General features: G+C 43.7%; 1 protein-coding gene across 1 annotated transcript; it reads left to right on the top strand.

The window, feature by feature from the left end:
* The first annotated feature begins 643 nt into the window (after nucleotides 1-643).
* ISLR (immunoglobulin superfamily containing leucine rich repeat) lies at nucleotides 644-21142 on the top strand. The gene is made up of 2 exons (XM_085643896.1): nucleotides 644-757; nucleotides 16891-21142. The coding sequence occupies exons 1-2, from the start codon at nucleotides 736-738 to the stop codon at nucleotides 18123-18125; spliced, it is 1257 nt and encodes a 418-aa protein (XP_085500022.1). The 5' UTR covers nucleotides 644-735; the 3' UTR covers nucleotides 18126-21142.
* Nucleotides 21143-24435: the final 3293 nt, after the last annotated feature.

The raw sequence follows: 24435 nt of genomic DNA, 5'->3' as shown, positions 1-24435 counted from the left end.
GTGTGCTGCGACAAGGGAAGTGGACTGTCACTCACAGCAGTGGTGTAACATAGGCAGCCAGAGCCTCTGCGGTGCAAGGGCCCCGAGCTCCAGAGGGTCCCCTCAGCACAGTACCCTGGCATGATAGCTCCCGGTTGAGTCTAGGGGAGGAGGGCTCCTGCACCCTGCATGGTGGCCCCCTCAAGTTACCTTACGCCACTGACTCCATGCTTGGTACTTTAACTGAAAAGCAGGACCCTCGAATGTCACCCTCATGACATGGAGCTGGCTGTAGCATATCATAGTAGGTATAGGGGTATGGCTACTAATGGTGCAGCAGTTGCAGTTGCACCAGGGCCCAAAGTCCTGAGGAGCCCACTGAACTCTGATAATTGCTGTATTTACTACCCAAACAGCAGCCAAAGGGTCATTTCCCATGCCAACACCAGGGCCTACCGCATCCTTAGCTATTGAGTGGGTGACGGCTGCCTAAACACAGTTTTGACTTCCACTGTGTAACAGAAGTCATCAAAGTAAACCTCGACTGCAGCTTGGTCCCCCTGGAGCCGAGCATGCTCAGACTCAAAATGTTTCACATGTTTTTCTCCAAGTTTTTGGCAGGAGCAAAGTCTGCCAGGACACTGTGCTTACAGAGAGCTGTTGCAGACTTAGTTTATTTCTGGACAGGAAGCGAGCGCCAAGGGGATAAAAGACGTGTTCCAGTATTAGAAGAAATCTGACGTGCTTTCAGAAACAATGGCGCGCTCACGGCGAAAAGGTAGGCTGGTTTTCACTGTTTATCCTGCACCATAGTGCGTGTGTGCGTATGCGTGTGCTGCGTGTGTGCGTGTGCGCGCGTGCTACTCTCCGAGAAGAGGCGCCCGAAGGAGGGGGTGGAAGCCATGTTATGTAACCTGAGGAACAGGCAGGCGACTGCGGAGGAAGTAAACAATTCATAAGACGCTCGAAGAAGAGATGGGGCAGAAAATATGAGGCGGAGGGGACGCGGTAGAGCAGCGGAGAGAACAGTCAAAGAGCGGGAGATGGGCTGAAATAACTCCGCTTAATTTGTGGCATTGGTTTCAGTTGGTGGGCACTTATAAGAATTCTTGGGAACAGGGATTTATTTTTCTTCTTCAGCGTTTGAGCAAAGCAAGAGAGAAGCAGAAATAGGCGACAGAAGGAAGAATCGTAAATACGAAAACACAGGCAATGGCAGAGAGCAGAGCTGAAAAACACCAGCATGAGTGAGACAAAGAGACAGAGTGTCTGCTGATGGAACAAAGAGGCAGGAGATGGAGTCCTTGGACCTTGGCAACCACAGCTTTCAGCATCGCTAACATTGGCCTGTGCTGGCATTCGGCAGCGCTGGCAGTGGGCTCCTTAGAAAAACTATGGGCCACTGCTGTTATATTTTTCACAAACTAAGAACACGTGAGAGGGGGCAAGAGAAAAGGTGGAAGGAGAGATCAGAGAGGAAAGCAGAAGGTTTAGACAGAGGCAGCAGAGTGTGTAATGATGGAACAATTTCCTGTCCTGCTAACAGATCATTTTAGTAGTTTGGCAACTGAAGTTATATCCTTGGCACAGGAGGGAGCCATGACTTGCCAATACTGGATGTAAGACATGGAGAAGCGGAGGGGAGTGACAGGGGGCACATATGAGCAGTAAATGAATCTTACAAGGGAGAAGGGATGGGCATAGAAAAGAAGACACTGAGGGGTACACTGAGAATGTAATAAAGAGCACAGTAATCAGAGGGCAGTAGTGCTATGCAGTAAGGAGAGACAAGAGCTAAAATTAGATCATTAAGACCTGTGAATAAAATGGACACAAACGGTTCTTGAACCCGTTTATGCACTTCCATGTATGTCGACCAGCGTGCAAACTGCACTCATTCGCATTGTGTGCGCGCTGTTACCGGTATCATGCAGAATAATGGAAACAACAACATCGTGGGCCAAATTATGCGGCAAGACTATCAAGGGCAAAAATATGGTGCAGGTAAGCTTCCATAGGGGAGCAACGTTTTACTTCAGATTACTCCACATACATGTGTGTCTTCAAGGTACGTAGATGTGGAGGTAAGAAAAGTAAATCTGTACTTACCTATTTGCACTTATTTTTATCCTCGATATTTTTGGCAAGCTATTTTGTCCACACAATATTTTTGTTTCCGATAGTCTGTCAGTTATCCCTGTTACCGCAAGCTCTTCTTTCGTGGTCAAATAAAGAAAAAAACTGTTCGAATGGTGGCAAGAACACAAATGTAAATATTAGGGCTTCCCTATTTTGCACGGATTGGTAAAGCAGTCACATCAGTAAAGGCCTGCAGCACATACTGAGGCCTCGCAGACATATTTGCTGTGTTGTGCCAGGAAGAAAACATAGGGGCCGATTACGATGGCAGTAAATACCACGCGCTGTTCGGTGCCATGATTGTGTGGGCAGAAACCCTTATTTATTAATAATTTGTATATCACCAAGGGTTTAATGTGTGGGAGCTTTAGCACCCGATTCTACTAATTTGTACTAATTAGTTCTAAATAATGTATGTTATGGGAGACAATTTTTCTAAGCCAAATACACTATTTAAAAACATCTAAAAAGAACATTAATGGTGTAAAAAAATGATGGATTCTCTATATTTTTATTTTTTACAGTTTGGTAACATTCATAGCCATAAATAATTATGCAAAGTTTTAAATTCACGTTTAGTTTTGTAATAATCGCCAGTATGTACTTTATATATGTCTAGTAGTTACAGTTCCTAGTGTGCAGGCAGGAATTCTACTATGTGAAGGAACACCAGTCCTCGGCATTTAAAGGGGTGCATTGGAGAGCAGCGGATCAGATCCGGAGCACTGGCTGTCCAATAAGTGTCACACATTTCCGTGTTATTTCTCAGGTAATCAATACAGTGCTAAAACTCAATGCAGAGCACTAAGATCTTTATAAAAGCGCTTTCAAGGCCTGTGTGCTCCCTGCCGTTTGGATCTGTTGAGATAAATTATTCCGCAGTGTTGGCGATGAGTAGTACAATGACTTTCTTGGTCATCATAAGGCTTATCGCAGCACCTATGCAGGTCACTTGATGGCTCAATCTGAGCTCTTATTTAGGGTGATCGTTCTAATCCTGTTATTTAAATTACATTAAGTGATGTTATGGACTATTGTATGTGTCACAACAAGATATTCTAATTTCACAACCAATCCATGAAGATGTTTCAGCCTTGCAGCATATGTTCTGCACTTCTTGTTCTGGTGGCAGTTCTGGCTGCCATGCATGTTCCATGTAGAGGTGGGTCCTTGAAGAGAGACAAAGTGGGAGAAATCTCATGTCCTTGATGGCGGTGAAGTTTCCCCAACTTCACCCAATATGAAAGCCGAACTCCCTTAGAACTGCTGTGGGTGGTGGTTTCCTAATAGAGGATTTCCTGAAGCCAGGACATTCTTCAGCAGGAAGTCCTCAAGATGCACGTATCCAGTGTGGAGAGGTAGGGATGGGCAGACAGCCTGGAGGGATGGACAGGATAAAGAAAGTACCTTAGAAGGCCACATTTTAGGGGACGAGGCAAGGGGGCTACAGTTGTTAGGGGACAGGCCGAGTAGAGAGTGGGATACTGGACTACGTGCGGATGTAGGAACAGGAAACAGGGGATACTGGATCGCCATCCATCAACCACAGTCTGCTTGCTGCCTTGTGTGGCCCTTCGTTGCAGCATTTGTTTTCTGCTGCAGTGAAGGGACTCTAAAGCTGCTCCCATAAAAAGAAAATGAAGATTTCAGGCTGATGTCACAAGGCTTGCATATTTTCAAAACGTGCGAAAAATGCAATTTCCCAAATTTGCAGGTGTTCACACCAGTAGGTATGTTGGTAATCCTTCCAAGTACCAATTATAAGTGAAAAGGAACGAACAGTGTAAAGGCATACCCAGCATGACCTCCAATGAAATCTCCTCTTCCCAGACCCACATCACTGACACCATGATCTCTTGATGTTCACTAGATGAAGGCAACCACTGTGACATGACAAATCTATGAAAGTTGAGTGTAATTCGTGCAGCTGAACGTACTAAAACAATCCTAAGCATTACATCCCATCCATTCAATATCCAATAGAATGATTGTGGGTGGAATCCTACTGGGTGCATGTTTACCCCACTCTCTGCTCATTTGCACAACCCCTGTCTGCTATTCATGTGCGTACATCTAGTTGCAGCATCATGGCCTTCTGGGTGCTGGGAAATGTAGAGACCGGTTTATTGTATAAATGGGTAGAACATTCTACCCCACCGTTTGTGCAGAATTGACCGCATTGCCTACAAAAGTCTTAATTTTCCTTCTTGAATATTTATCAATAGTCCAAGACTCTATGATTCATTTGCCAGTGCCCCGGACGACCAATGGCCTCCCCCTGGAGACGGAGATGTCTTTCAGAGCATTCAGCATGTGCTCTCTCCTTGAGTGAATGAGCCGTTGGCGTTAAGATGGGAGTCCAGTCCCAGGCCATCCTTGAGGTTTGAAGGGAGGCTTCTAATGACGTGAGAGATGTTAGGCCTCAGTCTCATGCTATCCTTGGCAGGGTTATCTTTCTCTGGGAGGCAAATCCAGTGTAAATGATCACCGATTAGTGTAATTTAGGAGACAGACATTGTTATTAAACACTCAGGCTTTGGAATGGTGCCCTCACTGTATGTTATATGCCCCCCCCCCGACTACACCAATCCACGATGAATTTGAAAATGTACCTCATTATTGTGTTACTGACATTAACTAAATAATTCCTGCCGAACCTGCATGGATCTACCACCAGTTAGCCGCAGTCGCCCCAATTATTACGCCATTCCCAGAATGTAAAGAATTGCATGATCTAAATTATTTCTACACCACATCCACTTGCCATTGACAATTTCACAGTACTGATACCCCCTTAACTCCTATGGTATTAGGGGCCACTGTCAATCCAACAATGGATGGATTGGTAACTATGCCTGAGATTTCATTGTTGTCATCACACACGTTGGAAGTGAGGGCAAATGTATCTGGAAGCTCCGCTGAGCCCCGTGTTATATGTGCAGGTAAAAACTTGGGCACTCTTTTGTCTTGGAACCTGGCTAGTATTACAACCAAAATTGATACTCCTGAATGGGCGAGTTTTATTAATGATTTCGATGTCTGCCTATTTCAGGAAACATGGTCCCTTGAGGCCCAGTATATGCCGGGTTACCTGAATTTTTATGTCCCAGCAACCAAAGGCACCAAAGGTCGCCCATCTGGCGGTTTAATTATATGGGCTCGTCTGAACTTATTTTCGCATGCTACTGGGATTGACACTGGGTCCCAGGATATCCAACTGGTCAGGCTCACATTCGGCCCCAAGAGGACTGTGGATATATATAACATCTACCTTCGGGGCACGAAGGGGAAGAAGTCAAGTGTGCTCGAATCCCTCACTACACTCATAGAATCTAAATCGAGCGGTAGGGACTTGATTGTAGCTGGGGACTTTAACGTCACTTTTGAACCCCTCCTAGATAGCGATTCTGAATGGGGGCTCGACCCTGAAGAGGACCTACGTTGGGGCATCCCAGCCCTAGAACTACCTCCAATAAAACGGTGGTCTACGATGGCAACACAGGTCAATGCACTTTGTCTAGAATATGGACTTCGGGCACTGAACGGAAGAGCCAATGGAGACAAGCTTGGGGCACCTACCTTCGACAACGGCCGCTCACGCAGCAGGATTGATTATGTCCTTTGCTGTATGAGACTGTGGTCCCTCCCTATAGACATGGAGGTGGTGCAAAGATTGGAGAGCGACCACAACCCCATTTGCGTCTCTCATAGTTGGTGGGGCAAATCATGTATATCGTCAAAAGAACCAATTTTGGCCCCCCCCGTAAGTGTGCCTACTAATGACCTTCGAAGGCTAAAATGGGCTTCAGTAAAGTCTAAAGATTCAGTGATAGCCCAGATTAATATTAATCTTTCTGCAATCATGGCAAATCTTGAGGATATTTCGCAAACCCGAGACCAAGTAATTAGGTTGCACGAGTCATTTTTTGAGGGTTTACGTCCCTTCTTTTTTAAGCAAATAAGGCAGGGTACTAAGCAGCCGCCCAAACAACCTAGGTGGTATGACAAACACTGCAAAAATGCAAGATCCACCCTGGCCAAAGCCTTATCTAGTGGTAGCACCCCACTTATTCAATTAGCAAGACTTGCTTACAGGAAAAGCATCGTACAAGCTAAAAAAAAGTGGGATGAAATGTTTTGGCAGGACCTAAAGGAAGCCAGTGATTCCCGAGATGCTAGACTATTTTGGAACGTTCTGAAGTGGGGCAGAGGAGGCCTATCAGAAAATCCCTCAAATCATGTCTCAGAAGGGGATTGGCTGGGTTATTTTAAGCCCCAATACGCGCGTGATCACCTCTACATAAGTCAGGGCATAATGCCCTATGCCTTTTATTTGTCCGGGCCTTTCACCCCCGAGGACTCTTTAGCTGCACTGTCCTGTGTAGCTGCAGGTCGGGCTCCTGGGTTGGATGGTATTCCTTCTGATCTCTTTCTAGAGAATAAAGATCCTTGGAGCAGGTATATCGCTCTTATAGCGAACGCCGTGGCCGAAGGCGCGCCAGTACCTAAATCTTGGGGAGGCGCTGTCATAATTCCAATTTATAAAAAGGGCGACAAAAGCCACCCGGGGAATTACAGACCCATCAGCCTAAATGACACAATTCAAAAAGTCATTGGGAGGATGGTTCTGAACGAGGTACATAATTGGATCGACGCGAACGAGATTCTTTCTAGTCTTCAGGCGGGTTTTCGCAAATCCATTAGCACCATTGACCAGGTGTTCCGCTTTAAGCAACTATTATGGAAAGTTGTTGACCTGGGCAAAGGCAGTCTCTATGTCACCTTTGTGGACTTAAGAGCTGCCTTTGACCTCGTCCCTCGCGAACAGCTCTGGAGGGTCCTAGAAAAGCTAGGATTATCTTTGGAACTCCTGACCTTAATTAGAAGATTGCACGAGTCCAACTTTGCAAAAATTCAATGGGGTGGCCTGGGGGAAGCAACCGCCGAGTTTCCAGTAGAGCGGGGAGTCCGCCAAGGATGTGCAATGGCCCCAACACTATTCTCTTTGTACATCAATGGAATAGTGGACTACATGCTCCAGACCAATACCGATGCTCCAAAACTGGCAGGTGTTATAACACCAATATTAATGTTTGCCGATGACACTCTTATAGTGTCAAAAACCCCGAGCGGCATGCAGAAGGCACTGGCAATTTTTGAAAACTTCTGTAAAGACCATGGGCTGGAGGTCAATGTGGCAAAGACAAAGCTAATGACCTTCAACCCACACACTAGCTATAGGGTTGGTAAGCTTAGGATGAACGGTCAAACCCTCGAGGAGGTCACTAACTTTACATACTTAGGCATTCACATGTCTCGCAACAATCGATGGAACAGGCATCTGGAAATGTCAACACTGAAACTCACCCAAATTTCGGGAATGTTGGTTAAAGAGTTCAAAAAATCTCTTACTAAACCTCTTAAACCGGTGTTGCAAGTCTACGAGGCAAAGGCCTTAAACTCGGTTCTATATGGAGCTGAGTTATGGGGCTTTGATACATTAACATCTCTCATGGTAGTTGAAAATAAATGTTTCCGCTCCATTACAGGCTTGCCACAAAGTACGCCAATGGTCCCACTGCGTTATGACCTAGGTAGGAAGTCCATCAAAGATTTGGCAAATCTCCGTCCAGTTTTATACTGGAGGAGATTGTGGACTACTCCGGAGCTCCGACCCTACGCAGTGGGTATCATGGACGTAATTCAGGTTGACAAGTTTCACAAAATTAAGTGGCTAAGGAACCTCCGAGATTCACTAATTGCTTTGGGACTGGAAAATCTATGGGATGACCCAGTGGCCGCTGATTTTCCTATAAAAAAGCTCTTGAAAAAACTTTATTGGGACAAGGTAAATCACAGGGTGTGGGCAGCCTCCACTTCCCCTTCCATGACCAATCGTTTCCTAGAGGCAAAGGTTATACCCCTACTAGAACCCTACTGGGATTTGATAACATCTCCAAAGGATAGGAAACTCTATTTTCAACTCAGAGCAGGCTCTCTCCCATTAAGGGCCTTAACTTCTGGGTGGTTTGGTGGAAGCACATGTACCTGCCCTGCTTGTGGAGACAAACGAGAAACCACTGGCCATTTCCTCTTCGTGTGCCCAGTATATGCCGCTCCTCGACGCCACTGGCTTTCCCCTCTATGCAAATTGCTGGGCACTAGGAGCTCTGCCATAGCTATTAGAATTTTATGCACGAGCACCTTACCAGTCCATTCATTAGGCCTAGCTAAATATTTGGGGTGGGCATGGTCACTTAGATTAAAAACCCTTCATTCAGTAGAGAATGTACTTGGGCAGGCTTGAAGCTTCAAATATACTGCTATTATTTCTGCCTCAATTATCCCTTTTAATTATGTGCATTTCACGTCATCTGTCTATTGCTTGTTTAATATCTTCTTATCAAAAAGGTTTTATCTATTTATTGGAATGTATTTATTGAATTAGTTATTGTGATTTTATATATTTGTGATTTGTTGTGTCTTGTATGAATTATTTTTAATTCGAATAAAGACTTATGATGATGATGGTAAAGAATTGCTTGTATGAGCTACAAATATATCCTCTCGTGTTCTGTGACCTTGGATGACTTCCACAGGTCCCGCTGTGCATAGCGTCCCACTGCCTACAATGGACAATTACGAGCTAAACATGCCCCAATAAAATAGTAATAGGGTTTATCTCTTTTGGGATCAAGTATTTTGTAAAGACAATGAATCCATTTCCATGTAAGGCCAACCCTTCAATCTCCAAGGCAAGAATGCCATGAGGCGTGCACGCGATGTAATTTACATCTTTAGTCAGTAATCACGGCCACTCTGGATCAGAATAACCTCCAGATGTTTCACATGGAAGTTCATCTTCCATGCCCATTCAGTCATTGGCTTCTCTCCAAAGGGATCGCCTCAGCGGTATAAGAAGGGAGAGGTACTTGCTTGGCCATAGTCATTAGCCTTAACTGAAATGTGAAATCCAGCACTCCACAAAAATACTAAGAATAAAGAAAAGCATGTGTTTCACTATTCATTCATTCATTCATTCACTCTCGTGCTGGTCTGTGGAGCTTTGCTTGAGGGGGTGGGGGGGGGGGTCCCTAAGGTAAAGGGGAGAGCTTAAAGCCCATTAAGGCGTTGGCCCACTTTCCGTACATAAGTGGCCACAAGTTGAACGTGTATTGCAATGCCCACATCCTCCGGTGTCTGGGTAAAGAGCGAGGGCTGGAGGGGTCCAGCACCTGTGGACCGTGCCAGTCCGAGGCCCCGTGAACACGGCGTACACGGCTTGAACGTGACCTGGGAAGAGGGACCGGGAATGTGTGCAGACAGCTGCTTCACATCACCAGATTTCACAATACCTCCACTCGCTTCCAAAGTAAACACGACATGCTCTCGGCCCCGGAGATGACGGGAAACGGCTGGGAATGAAAGCTGAAGTTAGATTAAGACACCACCCACCCCAGAGACCCCCATCATCGCCGCCCCCGCCGGGGCCTCGGGGCGCGAGCGGGAGATGCTTCGATTATCATCTCCCTCAGTGACCGCAGAGAAATACTTCCTGTTCTGAGATAAGTGTGACGTGGAAATCGTGTGTATCTGTACTCACGTACATGTTCTTTTTCGTTCTAAAAAGACTGAGGCCGCTGGAGCGGAGGTTTCTCTGCAGCCGCCATTTTCAGATGAATGAAAGCCCCCGGACACTGCATTCTGAGGGCCTGCATGCGACCCCAATTATCACCCCGAGAAAGACACCCGAGTCCGACTTAAATTGCATGGGTGGATCGTGTATAGTGCTACAGGTGGAGAATTGCCGGTTCCAGGCGCTGTTCGAGTAGCCTCCTCCGCAGACCATATGAACTGTTTCTAATAGATTGTGACATTAGAGACAAAGCCAGTAATGCTGCTCAGAAGAAGAGAGATACATGTTGCCAGAGCAAAAGTGATGGTGATAAAGGATACATATGGGCAATAGGGTCTCATTGCCGGGGTTCTGTCTCCATACGAACAGTGAAAGCGACAGCCAGCGCAACGATAGTTACAAGACCCGAGGCTTTAAGTGGGCCGGGTCTGGCACTTTAAAAACCAGGTGCTGAGACGGGTCCCTATCGGACTCTCCATTTTTACCCTCACTCTCAGTGAGGAAAAAAAATCTTAACTCACAGATAGTACTAACCATCGCTGGCCTTCTAAGAGATTCCTTTGTTTGATAGTAATCTGAAATCTGCAGGGGACACACTAGTTAATTTGTGAAAAAATAAGTGTCAGGGCTCTTTTCAGGAGGATACTTGCACCAGCCCATTGCTCTTATTAGCGCCGCCTATAATAAAACTACTAACATAAAACCCTACAAGAGTGGAGAGGATGTGGCATAACGGCCAGAGCCGCACTTTGGAGCTGAGGAACCAGGTTTGAGTCTCGTCGTAGGCTCAACATCCTGTGATTCTTTGTAAATCACTTAATTTCCCTGTGCCTGCAAAAAATGAATCTATCCTTAATTGGTGTTCATAAAAAGCGCTCCAATACTTTCGGTCGAGTTTGTGCTGTAAGCATCAGTGCTGACAATTAAGTGCCGGTGCCGAGCACTGGAAACCACTGGCTCAAATTAAGCACTGGCAGTGCTTAATTTGCAAAATGATAACTGCCGGGCCCGTCTTCAGGAGGCCACTTCTACTTGCAACACCCATTGACGCTGTCAGCGCTGCCAATTACCGTAGCAACATAACTACTAACCATCATAATACTACAAGTGTGGCAGTTCTGACTATTCCAGGATCCCAAACCTATAAGAATGGCCTTGGCGGCCGTATTAGTACTTTTTAATGTATAGTGAATTAATAAATAACTGTTGATTCTTCTCGCTGTCCTTCAAAAATGCAAACAGTAATATATTGGCCTGAAAAATAGTGCATTGACTGAATCCCTGGATACCTGAGATAGTGTTACCAGATCATGTAGGTTTCATCCCTGGCAAGACTACCACTAATAATCTGCAATCCCTATTTTCTCGAATGTATCAAATAAATTCTTAGGTTGCTACTGTTTCAGTATTTTTAGATGCAGAAAGAACTTTTGACTCTCTAGCATGGCTTCTCCTGATGATGGTCCTGCAGAGACTCCGTATAGGTCCCCATCCACTGGATTTGATGGGTTGGATATTTGTGGATCCTGCAGCCAGCATCCGAATCAATGGCCTTTAAGATTACAGAGGTGCATGACGCGGCTGCCCATTTCTCGCATTTTATTTTCCATAGCCTTAGAACTTCTTTCATGTCTATTACACAAATAACATGCTCCAAAGGATGATGATGCTAAAATTACTGTGGGACAGGCAAGAGTTTGCTGGGAAATATTGACACTGCCATATAAGAGGGGAGCGTTCTCTGTTCCAGATCTATAGATGCACTATTATGAGACCTAGGCAACTTTGCTATCTACTCTTTTCGTCCATCCTTCCACTACCCAATTTATGGTGAAAATGGAACAGGTTGGTGTAGAGGCTTGTAAATAAAGAAATGCTGGCACTCTTTTGATTCCCATTGTACACCAAAGTGTGTGACATAAGCATTGGAGAGATGAGTTGAATGCAGGCTTAGAATTTTTAGTTCTGACTTACACTCAGCAGAATAACGGTGTGTACAACTACTCTCTGTGTGTGGCTTGGTTATTGGAGCATTCCTGTGGCTATCAGAATGCTACATCTGGTGGTGAGATAGGCAATATGAAGCCCGTATACTGAAAATGCTCTTCCTAGGAATTTGCAGTGGTCCTGCAGAATGCTTGTGTGTGCCATGTGCGCCGCAGTCAAAGTGTAGAATTAACACTGGCATTGGTGGAGTCTTAGTAGGATGCCAGCCTGTGTAAACGCTTGAAGATAGAGAAAGCGACATTGAAAGTCTGCATGTTGCTAGCCAGGAACTGAATGAAACTGCCACAAAAAAAGGTACTGTGCCATCACGCAAATGAATGGCATATGCTTAAATATAGTAAGAACACTAAAGGCGGATGCAACCAGGTAACAAACTAAAGCTGTGCACAATAGTTCAGTACAGATGAAACTGAAATGCATGTGCTACGAAGCAGAGATTAACCAGTGGTTTGTGAAGAAACATTCAAGCACAAATCCAACAAAATGTAATAACGTTATCCGCTTTCATATATAAGGTTTATCCACTTTCTGAAACCATTAACGAATCATCGTTCCACGATGTGCTTTGAAGTGGCCCCAGAAGGAGGGTCACAGGGATTGTGTTTGACAGCTGAGCTGCTCACCACAAAAGCTGCTGTATAGGGGCTCAGAAAAACTCCCAAGACGTCCCTCGTGCCAGGACCTTCGATGGAGAGCCAGGGCGAGTTCCAAGCTTCAAAAGTCATTAAAGCGGACTCCGATGCTAGCACGTCACAAAGCACTAGAGAACCTCTGCCTGGTTAAATTCCACAAGAAGCGCCTGAGAGACAACTACCGTCCCCTAATGGACATAAAGCTGCTGCTTTCTTAAAACCGCCATCTGCATTTGATACTGCCAAGAAACATAATATTGGCAATAGATGTACTGCATTGACAGAGACTTTTGAAGATTTCATAGATGCAATAGATGAAAAAGATTATAAAAAGTTCATAAAGTATTTGAAGAACAGGGCTGGTGAAGGAGTGAAAGAAGCCATGAAAAATATACCACAAGTAGGTGAAGTGACATGATTAAGGCTCCCAGTTTTCCGTTTCTACTGATTTTTACAGATAAATATGGACAGAAAAGAATGTGTTTCCTGTCTGTATTTATTTTTAAAAGTGGAAATATACTGAAAATTGTTTTTGATATTCTTTAAATTCCTACATAAATTTTATTACACACCTAAATATCTATATAAGATAGACTCCTCATACGGCCCTGCGTGCCTGTGGTGTGGCCACTCTTTGGTGAATTCCATGCACCTGTATACCAGTACTTTGCTTTAAATGGATATTGGATGCGGGTTAGAACTATAATACCGGACATTGTTGAGTGTGCATTACTAATGCTCCCTAAATTAGCATTACTGGGATGAGTGGCCAATGTGCCCAAGGGGATAAGAATACTATGGCATTACTCTTATCGCTGGGCAAGAAGTTGGGGTCTGTGAAATGGATGAGGGGCCCTGCTACAGAGCAAAAAACTGGTTGCATCATGTATCTCGGTGCAGTCAAAGACGTAGACATAGGCCACACTAATGCAGGTAACTGCCAGACCTCAGGTATATGGAATAGTGCACCTTCCCAAATACTATCCCCCCCATCCCAGAGCCCAACATGTTTCCAATATTGCTTATTGGGTGTGAATAGAAATCTGATCTCCACAATCCAAAACTTACCCCAATGTTCCTTAGTTTCGGTTGAAAATATATAACGGACACCGCAAAATCCAATTCTTACCCCAATTTTCCATACTTTGGAGTTAGAATAGTAGATTGAATCCCCCCCATTGATCAACACTTTATCCAAGGTTGCATAATTTGGGCTGGGAAGAATTCATTACTTTTCCCAGTGTTGCTTAATTTGGAGTAGAAATCGTGAATCTGATCCCCAAATGTATGCACTTTCCCCAGTTTTAGTTAGACTAGAGTTGTAATAGTAAATCTGACTCTCATAAACATATGCACTTTGCTCAGTTTTAGTTGGGGTGCAGTTAAGATAGAAATTGGAACACCCAAAAGTATGCACTACCCAATGTTATTTGGACTGGAGTTAAAGTAGTAATACTGATTTCCCCCCGCCACATATATGCATATCCCCAAATGTAAGTATTTCTCAGTATTTCTCACACGTAAACTTTATGAAAACATTTTATTAAGAATCTTAGTGAATCATTTTGTATTGCATATTGTTTTCTGTTTTTCTTTATTGCTATTTGATGTTTACATTCAGTTTTTTTTCATTAATTGATTACTTAATTTTGTAAAATGTTTTAATAAATATTTATTCACCTTTGCTTCTTGGGGCAATTTGCATATGTATATATATTAATTTAAAAAAAAATTATTTAAAGATCGTTATTCCATTTTTATTCATTTCTAGAAAAAATCATTTATATATTTAAAAAATAAAAAGTAAATCTATTTGTGAGATATCTTAAATATTTTTATTTTTACATAAATAGGTGCTTACAAAAATAACAGTCAGAGGTCAACTGGAGTGAAGACTTTATGAGTTCAACAGTAGCGGCAATTATTTATTTTCTCACATGCTGCTTTTAGAGGTGGATATTTAAATAATTTATTTATCGAGTTTTGTATAACGTGAACCTGACCTGAAGGTTTCAGAGCGCTTTACAGAATTAGCAAAGCAGCAATTATACAAGTTATATATGGAGTACATAAGAAATACATAGAACAGAATATAAAGAAACAACAATAAATAATACAATATGTGGATGATATACCTTGGAGGTGGATATGGTAGGGTGTTGCGTAGGTGGGGAGAGTAGCAGCACAGTTTGTTCCCAGAGGTAGTGAAGCGCCAATTACTGTGCCTTGGGAGCTGGAGGAGCATCCGGCAAGGCAGAGGGTGGGAGGGTTTAGGTAATTACTTAAGAAGTTTATGTTTTTTTCAGAATTGAGGGAATGATTGATTGTCGCACAGATCCTGAGACAGAGAGTACACAATTCTAGGAATGTTCCAGGTGAAGGAGCAGGTGCAAGATTTTTTCTTTCTTGAATTTAGGCAGAATCAGGATTAGAGTGTTAGAGCTTTGAAGGGGTCTCTTTTGGCTGGCTATTGATAGTTTGTTAGCGAGGAATGTTGGTTTTTCCGTGTAGAGAGCTGTGTGGGTTATACAGGCAGCTTTGAGTATACATCTTGCCTAGATAAATAGCCAGGTGTGATTCTTGAGGGTGGGAGTGATGTGGTTAAGCAACTCATCCCCAAGAGTAGCCTGGCCGCTGCATGGAATGTAGCCTTCAGAGGGACAAGGTGTGTTTTTGGGGAGCCCGTGATCACAGCGTTGCCGTAGTCCAGCTTGGAGAGGACTAGGGATTGCACCATGGTCTTTAGGTCTTCGAGGGGAATGAAGGGTTTGAGTTTTTTAAAGTGATTCAGCATGTAGAAGGCACCTTAAGCTGAGGAGTTGATATGCTCTTTCATGTTCAGGTTGCTGTCAAGTGTAATCCCTAGAGATATGAAGTAGTTGGAGATAGATAGTTTGAAGTTTAAAGCAGTGAGTTTGTCGAGCCAGATATCAATGGGAAATGAAGAAGATAAGTTTTGTTTTGTTGGGCTCGAGCTTAAGATGGTTGTTGGTCAGCAGGATTCTAACATAAAAAGAATGCTGTTTAGATGCTGGATATCTTTCGTTGATGAAATGTTACTGTATTGTTGGCTGTCGTCTGCATAGAGGTGGTAGGTAATTCTGGCTTGTTTGAGGGTCAAAGCAAGGGGCTCCATGTAGAGGTCAAACGATGCTGGAGACAGGATTGATCCTTGAGCAACTCCTTGTGAGACTGGAGTTAGAGTTGTTAAGTATGATTAGCTGTGAGCGTTGGTTCAGGAATGAAGCAAACCACTGAAGGACTGTGCCTTTGATGTCTGCACGCTGTGAGTGGGTGTTTAGGAGAAAGTCATGGTTGAAGGTATAAAAGGCAGTCGAGAGGAATAGGAGGACTAGGAGGCAGGCCCGGCCATCATCCAGAGCTGCGTAGGTTGTCAATGAAATTCAGTATTGCAGTCTCTGTACTGCAGCCTTTACTGAACCTAGATTGGAAGGTGCCGTGCAGAGTGGGGGTAAATGCACAGGCAACCACCTCCCTATTTGGGTCTAAGTATGCGGCTTGTCTATCCAGGAATCTTGAATCCCCTTATGTATGTTGGAAAATGATTAGTTAGAGAACAAAAAAAATGTGGAACAGGGTCTTGTATTTTTGCTAATTGGTTGCTTGTTGTAAACCTGCACCTGGTGCACACTTGAAGTTAGGTGAGTGCAGATGTCTCATCCAACATGCTAACCAACATTGGCTGCCAACCCTTATCACTGCCCCTAGACTAACCTGTGAAACTGTCAAAACATCCTTCATATTGAAATGAACAATGTGTGCGAATGCTGGGTACTCGGCTCAGTCCCTTTTTTACAAACTCTTTGGTAAGAAACAGTGGCTTGGTCCCGTCTTACCACTGGTTAACCACTTGCACAAACGTATATAACCTTCCTTCCCCTGGAATTCTAATTTAATCAAATCTCTTTGCACTTGGCCTGAAAATATGTACATCCCTGCAGGGCTATCTACACCACAGATGTTCCAAATGTATTGTAAGATTGGTAATTAACTGAAAATCCATTAAATAACAAGTCTTGTCTGTGATGGATCAGGTATATAGATAAGGAATGCTGTTGATGGGTTGAAGAAAGACTGTAGAAGCCTAAATCAGCAGTAAGCTTACAAAATACAAAGTTCTCTAGCTAGATAAAGATAGGCTGTTAGACCTTAACTAAAAAGGAAGAGAAAAGAATAGAAACATTGACAGGGCCGCAGTATATAGGGGTCCCTCGAGGGATTAGTGGAGGTAATAAATGACAAAGAGGAAAGATAAAATATGCAAAGAGAGGGATTATGGGAAATCAAATGGGTTACCACCACAAAGACATACAGCATATATGTGCTATTCAGTATATTTCCTATTCAGACCCAGTCAAATGATTTATACAACTGCAAATCGTCAATTTGAGTTAACTGTAAGGAAATGTATCTTATGTTGCAGTTTCCAAAAGTATAACTGTACTGGCTAATATTCTCTCCCTTTGTCCTCTGCAGGAAACATGATGCAGGCATGTGCTGTAGGCTTGGCCCTCTACGTACTGTTTTTCAGGGAAATCTCTGGGTGCCCTGCAGGCTGTGCTTGCACTGTGAGATACTCCGGATTTGCTGCTAACTGTGCCTACGGAAGCTTCCAGCTGGTGCCGGTGGGACTGCCTTCCAACCTCAGCAGGCTAACACTCTCTGCTAATGCGATCACATTTCTGCCAGTGTCCTCCTTTAAGGAGGTGCCCAGAGTCTCGTCTTTATGGCTTGCACATAATGAGATCAAGGCTGTCCAGCAAGGCACCTTTGCAATCCTGGCAGAGTTGAAGAGCTTGGATGTGAGCTACAACCAGCTCGAGAGCTTTCCTTGGGAGGACCTAGTCAACCTCACTACCCTACATCTTCTGAAGATAGACAATAACTTTCTGTCATCTCTTCCAAGAAACGCTTTCAGTGGCTTAACAAGCCTAAGGTCCATGCATCTCAACAACAACAGATTAACTACCATTTCCAAGGGAACATTTGATCCGTTGGGCTTTCTGTCCAACCTGCAGATCCACAACAACCTGTTTAACTGCACCTGCCCCCTGGAGTGGCTTAAAGAGTGGACCAATAACACCCACATTGCTATCGCACAACAGGAATCCATTGTTTGCTCCAGCCCCAATAACCTCAAAGGCATCCCTTTTGGGAAGACTCCCAACCTACAGTGCTCATCTCCATCTGTAGGTGTGAGTTATAATCCGACGATGGACACAGCTGGGCAGCATGAAGATTTTAGGCTGATGTTGCACTGCAATGTTACAGGGAGCCCATCTCCAACCATCAAGTGGATCTTCCAAGCCACAAAACAAGAGACCTGTGACTGTACAGCTGTCGGGCAAAGCAAGGAAAAGATTGTGAATACAACCAGTGTCGACCACAGGACAGATGGCTACCTGGTCTTCCAGAACAGGACTCTGTTAATTGCCCATGTGAGCATAAAGCACCAGGGGATCTATTCATGTGTAGCCACCAATGAAATGGGAACCAGCGAGGCTTCGGTGGAGGTCTCTGTTGCCGGGTCACTGGACAGTCAGCACTATGGCGTGAGAGTCTATTCTGGGAATGCAACAGGGGGACTCCAGCACCATGAGATTTTAGTTATTTCATTGCCAGGAGAAGGATCATGGAGGAACAGAGGAGAGACTTTGAAGGATGCTTCAACTTGGATTTTGGTGGCCACAGCATGCATTTTAATTTTGTAACTCGCACAGGCTGTTTCATTCTGTACTCATCCCAGCCTTAAGCTGTGAGATTTACAGTAAATTGGTCAAAAGACCTTACGGTGTATAGAGGTACCATACAGATGATATTTGGTGGTCAACAAAACAATATTGAGGGATATCAAAGGCAGTCGATCCATCACATGAATTTTAATCATTTTGGGAATCCAGATCCGAATCTCAGCAAGTATTATCATCCCCATTAGGACACGCCCTGAAGTAAGAGACATACATTTGGCATTTAGTCAAACGCAACCACAATAGATGACCTCCAAAAAGGTACTATGACATCACCCATTGCATATTTCATAATAACACACCGTTCTCTGCATAGCGATATCTGACATTGTTTAACACACATACATTATCTCAAAGGTCATGTATGTATGTATTTGGCTCTTATTAAGCGCATCTGTCACCCCGAGGGTACTAAATAATGACAGCATCGATCCTGTAATGCAAACCTGCATTGGATAATTGATCATGCTCGGGCATGATGGGAGCTCTCACAAAGCATGACAAACTTCACACATTTAATAAGAAATCAATTCACACAGGCATCTGTTAACACACATCCTTTATGCCCGACTTCTTGTAATGCATTTCAATGAAGTCAATCACCATAAAATACACAGGCATGAAAGGAAATACCTCAACGACTGGATTTGGATACAGAGCTCTTCGGCAAAAGTGTTAGATACTTTATACTATACCTGGGAAGGACACTACATAAATCAGAGTTGTGGCAAAACACATCCTGTATTTTGCAGCTATTATGCCGGATCTAGGATGGCAAAGCTTGAAATGCATGCATATGGCATCTTAGATTTCTTGGTGCAGAGTAATGACCTCAGGCATCCTATAAATCACAGATTTCCCAAGTATAATGTGTGTCCCAGACAGAAGGCTTTCAGCAGTGCACAGTATCAGACTTATTGTAGTGCTCAAAGTCACTACGTGACGTCTGGCATCTAAGCATTCACCTTCCATCATGTTGAATGTAACTGGGGGTCACCACTAGACATTCTATAATTCCCATCTAAGACATCATCTCTGAGTCCCAACAAGTGCCATCCTGCAACTCGTGACAGCATCTTTATGCAATGCAGAGCATAACAATAGCAAGGGATCTGCTAGAACACACACCAATGGCTCCAGATACCCCACAGTGCTTGGCATGGACATCCGATAGTTCACAAATCATGGAATTGGCATTCACTATTCCATAATGCATGCCATAGAAATCCTCCATCTCTTCTTGCACAGCAGTGGAATGAGATGTCCATTCTGAGTGTTGCTACCATAAACAGCCAATCCTTTAAGGATGTTTGGGCTATGCAAACCAAGCTCCACAACCTTTGCTCATCCATTGGTAATCAGACATAGGTCTTTAAAGTATTAGATTCGCTCTCCAAATTATAGGTGTTTCTGCTCCTTTAAAATTACTTTTTGCGATTGCTCGGAAGTTCTGGATCTGAAACAGGTATCCTGTGGTGCACTTGGATTATCTCAGGACTTGCGGAGCCAAGAGGGCGGTCAAAGGCTTGCCGCTGCCATGGTAACAGGCGTGTTGATACAAAAGGACCTGCAATTTCACAGCACCCCTGAAGGTGCGAAGTTTGAAGCGTGGCAGTGATTGCTTAAGAGAGAGACCATAATGATCCTCGCTTTCACTCCTTCGCGGGATTAGTGTGGACATGCTATGAGGCAAGCGACAGGAATAGAATGTAAAAACACAATTCCAAATTCTAGAGTAGTGGTTCTTAACCTTTTGACGTTTGTGGGCCCCCGCGTAGTTATTACTGGAACCTGGAGACCCCCACTGAGTCATTATTGGAATCCAGGGACCATGGCAGAGTCATAAACCGGGGCCTCCAGCCTAAATATTGTTGATGAAATGAACTGCAAAACCATGCACAAAAAATACAGACACAAGCATTTATCCAACAAAAATGCAAATGAGGAAATGTTGTATTTAATTTAAAAACAAATCAGATGCAAATCAAAATTGTAATTATAATGAGAAGGATAGGGCTTTTCTAAATTAAATTGAGGAAACTCATAATCCATGCTATATTCTCTTTGATGCACTTGCACTGCTCCCACAAATCAATTTAAGGATACTAACTTAATTTTTAGCTTTCAAATTCTCATTTCCTTCACATTTACCGAAAGTTTTAAAACCTTCAATTATACTTATTTATTTATGCACACTTTATTAATCTGTTAATACCATTTAATTTCCAAAGCCATCACACAATCTGAATAGGCTTCCTGGACACACAGCTATGTAATTGGGTTTACATTTCGACCAACAGTATGCTGCATCTCCTCTACAGCTACACAGCGTTTTAAAAAACATTCTAATCATTGTGAACTTTGCAAAGTTTTTTAGTTTAAAAACATGAACGGGGATTTAAAGTTGTTCCAGATGTAGATGTGCATGAGAAAACACTTCAGCTGAAAAACAATGTAGAAAAAAACAAATTACAAAAGTTTGTCTTGCAACACTTTCTGTGTGGACACGTCCTGCAAGTGAAATTGGACGAAATCAGTACAATTGGTAACAGCATCCCAATTTAAGGTTGAAGCTTTAAATTTCAGCCAGGTCTATTTTTTAACAGTATAAACCCTAGATCTAGTGTGTGGTACTTCTACAGCTGTCAATCCACCTCAACCAAGCAAACAGCACTCCACTAGTGTCCTGGCACCAGTTCATATCCTGCCAAACTAGTGAATTTATAGCGGTTCGAAGATGCCATTGAGAGGATACCAGGGCATCGGGCTTAGTTGGGTCTGCTCGAAGAGCACCAGATCACATGGCTGGTAAAGCTGATCCTTGTAAATACGCATAGAAGACGAGCTGATGCCATAAACCACTGGCTCAGCAAACTTGTGTACATTGAAGGATTAGTAGGAAGTCGTGCAATTATGAAAGAAATAATCACTGCTGTATTGTCCCTTCATTCAGACATGGCACCAATAAACAATCAATCAAACAACATTTGCAAAGCGCAACACTGTCACCCTTAAGGGTATATGGGCAATGAGAGTATGAGGTTACCCCAGGCTGTGTGCAGTCAGCCCTAGGGGGAGTGCTTTCAGAACATGCTAGTCCTAGGACAGTGGGGTGCCGCCATTTGAATATAGAGTATGCCACAGACGGGAGGGGACACACTAGTAAGTGGCATATATCAAGAAGAGCTCCCTGGTAACCTGCCAGTAGCTCAGCACGTCAATTACTGAGTCTGGGGGACGGACAGATTATCAGGGATTACAAATCTGGCACTGATAGTTACAATACAAATGAATAATCTTCAGAGGAATCAGTAATTCCACTCCACATTCCACTGGTTATTCCTGGTCTTTCCATCAGAACTCCACCAAACTCATAATTCCGATTTGGCATCAACACCTCGTACCAGCCCCACTGGAATTAAAATGTGACTTGGAAGTAAGTCCTCCGTTTTATTACCTAAACTGGTGATAGACGCAAAGGAGGCAAAGTGGCTTAACCAATCTCACAGAACTAGTCATTGGCAGAGGAAAGCTACTCTCCTAGAGTCACCACGGTTGCTTGCATCATCTATAACACACGGTAAGAAGGAGTGGTAAGTGGCAGTGATGGGGTAAAATTATGTCAATTTTTAAAGGGACTCTACAGAGATCATGTCGAGCAGAGCTTAGACACCGGCGTCAGGAGATGAGTGACCTGTCCAAGGGTATAGTCGTAGCAGGACCAGGGGAATGGGAATCAATCATCTTCCTGCTCCTTTTGGTGAATGTCTTTACCTGAACAGGGGATTGGCAGAGGCATGGAGGGGACGTATCTTATTTGAGGTTTCAGAGTCATCACTTGAACTGCTCATAGGCAAAGAGGGAGGTGAAGTGTCTCAGCCGAGGTTTCACAGTGTCATTACCTGAATTGGCCAAGAAGGTATGATACTGCGCCTGAATCAAACTGAAGCACAGAGAGGAAAGTAATCTTCTTGCAGGCTACCAAAAGTCCAGGGCAAAACGAGAGATCGACTGAGGCTCAGGGACGAATATCTTTCTTCTATAGAGACACACTTGGGGCCTGATTACGAGTTTGGCGGACAGGTTGGTCCATCACAAACATGACAGATATCCTGTCCGCCCTTTTTAAGAGTTCCATCATCCAAGGGAACATAATGGAACTCGTAAGAGGGTGGATGGGATATCCATCATATATGTGATGGAGTAACCCGTCCACTAAACTCGTAATGAGGACCTATGGTTGATCTGCAATCAGCGTGACACAGTGAGACAAGTCTGTATTATGAGGTTAAAAATAAACTGCTGAAATTATGTTCCAGTTCCATTAGGGGTGGGCCCTCCTAGGGGGACCTCAAGTGATTGGGGGGGGGGGCACCAGGCTCTAGCCAAAAGAAGCATTAGGCTGATAACAGTGCTTTGTTTTCAGCAGAAAGAAAATGAGCAGCAGTAAACCACTTGGTAACGTGCATCATTAACATATTTTGTCATTTATATCCTGGCTTTGAGAAGGTGTCAAAAGGGAAGAGACTTCAAACATTCTTCAGAACCCCCACCCCCATTTCTAATAAATCACACTGTGGAAAGTTTTACATGTTAGTAAGGCCTGCCTGACCAGAATAGTATGTTTGGCAATCATGTATTTGATCGCATTTTTAAAACGGTAACAGACCTTACCTGCAATGTTTAAATAAGTCTAGGCATATTTATTTGCCAGTTTAATAGAATAATTGCGATGAAATCTAAGGGGCGGGGGGGGGGAGATTTTTTTTTTTTTTGCAAAGGTGGGCGCGGCATTAAAACGTTTGAAGATCACAGAGTTAGATCATAAGCCTTGGGGCTATTTATGGTACCTGTTAAAATCCATTACCTTAGGGTTAAAGACCACTGTTTCAAAGTTGTGCCCATTAAAATGAGGTATAACATGCAGCTTTTGGTGTTTTTTACTCCAATATCTCAATGCACCGATCTTTTACACTATTAAATCCAACAAGTGTCATCAGGTGGGGGGAGGAACCCGAATATCAAATTATATCACGTTAGGTTATTACCAGGTACCCAGAAGGGTTTGCAGGGGTGTTGGAATCTCAGGTAGAAATGGTAATTGAGGACTTGGAGTTAAATTTTCTTGTCTGAGGTTTCACAGCAGGGGGTATCATGGAGGTAAGGCGATCCATTTGTGACAGTCTCTGGTAAAGTCGGTGCTAGTTTGAGGCGTAAGCAAGTGCAGTGACACATCAAAGTCATTCAAAGCATTGTTTACAGTCATGGAGGCAGAGTGAGGTATAGGAAGGAAAAGATATTTGCTCAAAATCACAGTCTTTGAAGGGAAGGAAGAGGACTTACCTGAGGCCGCTTCAAGTCAGTAGGTAAAGCTGGTCTTGGACTGAGTCAAAGGGAGTTAATCTGGAGTCACACGAAGAACGAAGAGGCAGGCACGGTGCAAGAGGGACAGACTACAACATAATCAGGTGTGCTTGAAGTGAAGTATGGCACAGCACAGCAGATCACGCATTCCACGCATTCCCAGGGTCACTTGTGATGCTGCACCATGTCTAAATTAAATGTTCGCACAGCTCAGCATTTTTGAGGTGAGCACGTGAGGGGGCGTGGGGGCACAGGCTGAGATGTTCAAGCCAGGTGATCTTTACATCTATTTCTGTTTCTATATTTTATAAAGTTCATCGTTTCGCAACAAACGTTTGAAACCTATTTTCATGCAGGTAAATACAATTAATATCATTATGGAGTGGTCTTGAATAAGGCACTGACCTTTTGAGTATGGAGTGGTACAGAAAGGCCTACCCGGATATTAAGAGTTTTATATATAATCGTTTTATTGCAGATGGGGTCTGCTAAGAACGATTTATCAATTTCTTGAACTCCGTCACAGATTTATTAAAAGGCAGTGGGTGGCTGTCCTTAGAACCCTCACACCCCATATATTCATAAATACTACTTCTCGAAATCCCTCATAAGGTGACCTGGGGCTCTATGCAATTGAGATTCTTTTTCCTACGGAAACCTGCAAGGGACATAAGACTTTCAAACGTAAGTGTATGAGGTGCCCAATAGCCACCACTACTACTGCTAAGCCACACGGTACCACAGTGTGTCACATGATCCCAGCTCCCTTTACACAGTCACCTGAGGAAGAGCTGCTATCACACTGACACTAGGAGGAGAAATAGGGGATCTGGAACCCCTGCACAGAGTAGATTTCCGGCTAGTGTGTGCATGCCCTGCACATTTGATGTCCATTATGGTTTTGGAACCT

The sequence above is a fragment of the Triturus cristatus genome, chromosome 3_1, assembly GCF_964204655.1.
Source record: "Triturus cristatus chromosome 3_1, aTriCri1.1, whole genome shotgun sequence".
Classification (NCBI taxonomy): Eukaryota; Metazoa; Chordata; class Amphibia; order Caudata; family Salamandridae; genus Triturus; species Triturus cristatus.
This window is presented reverse-complemented; position numbering and strand designations above follow the sequence as displayed.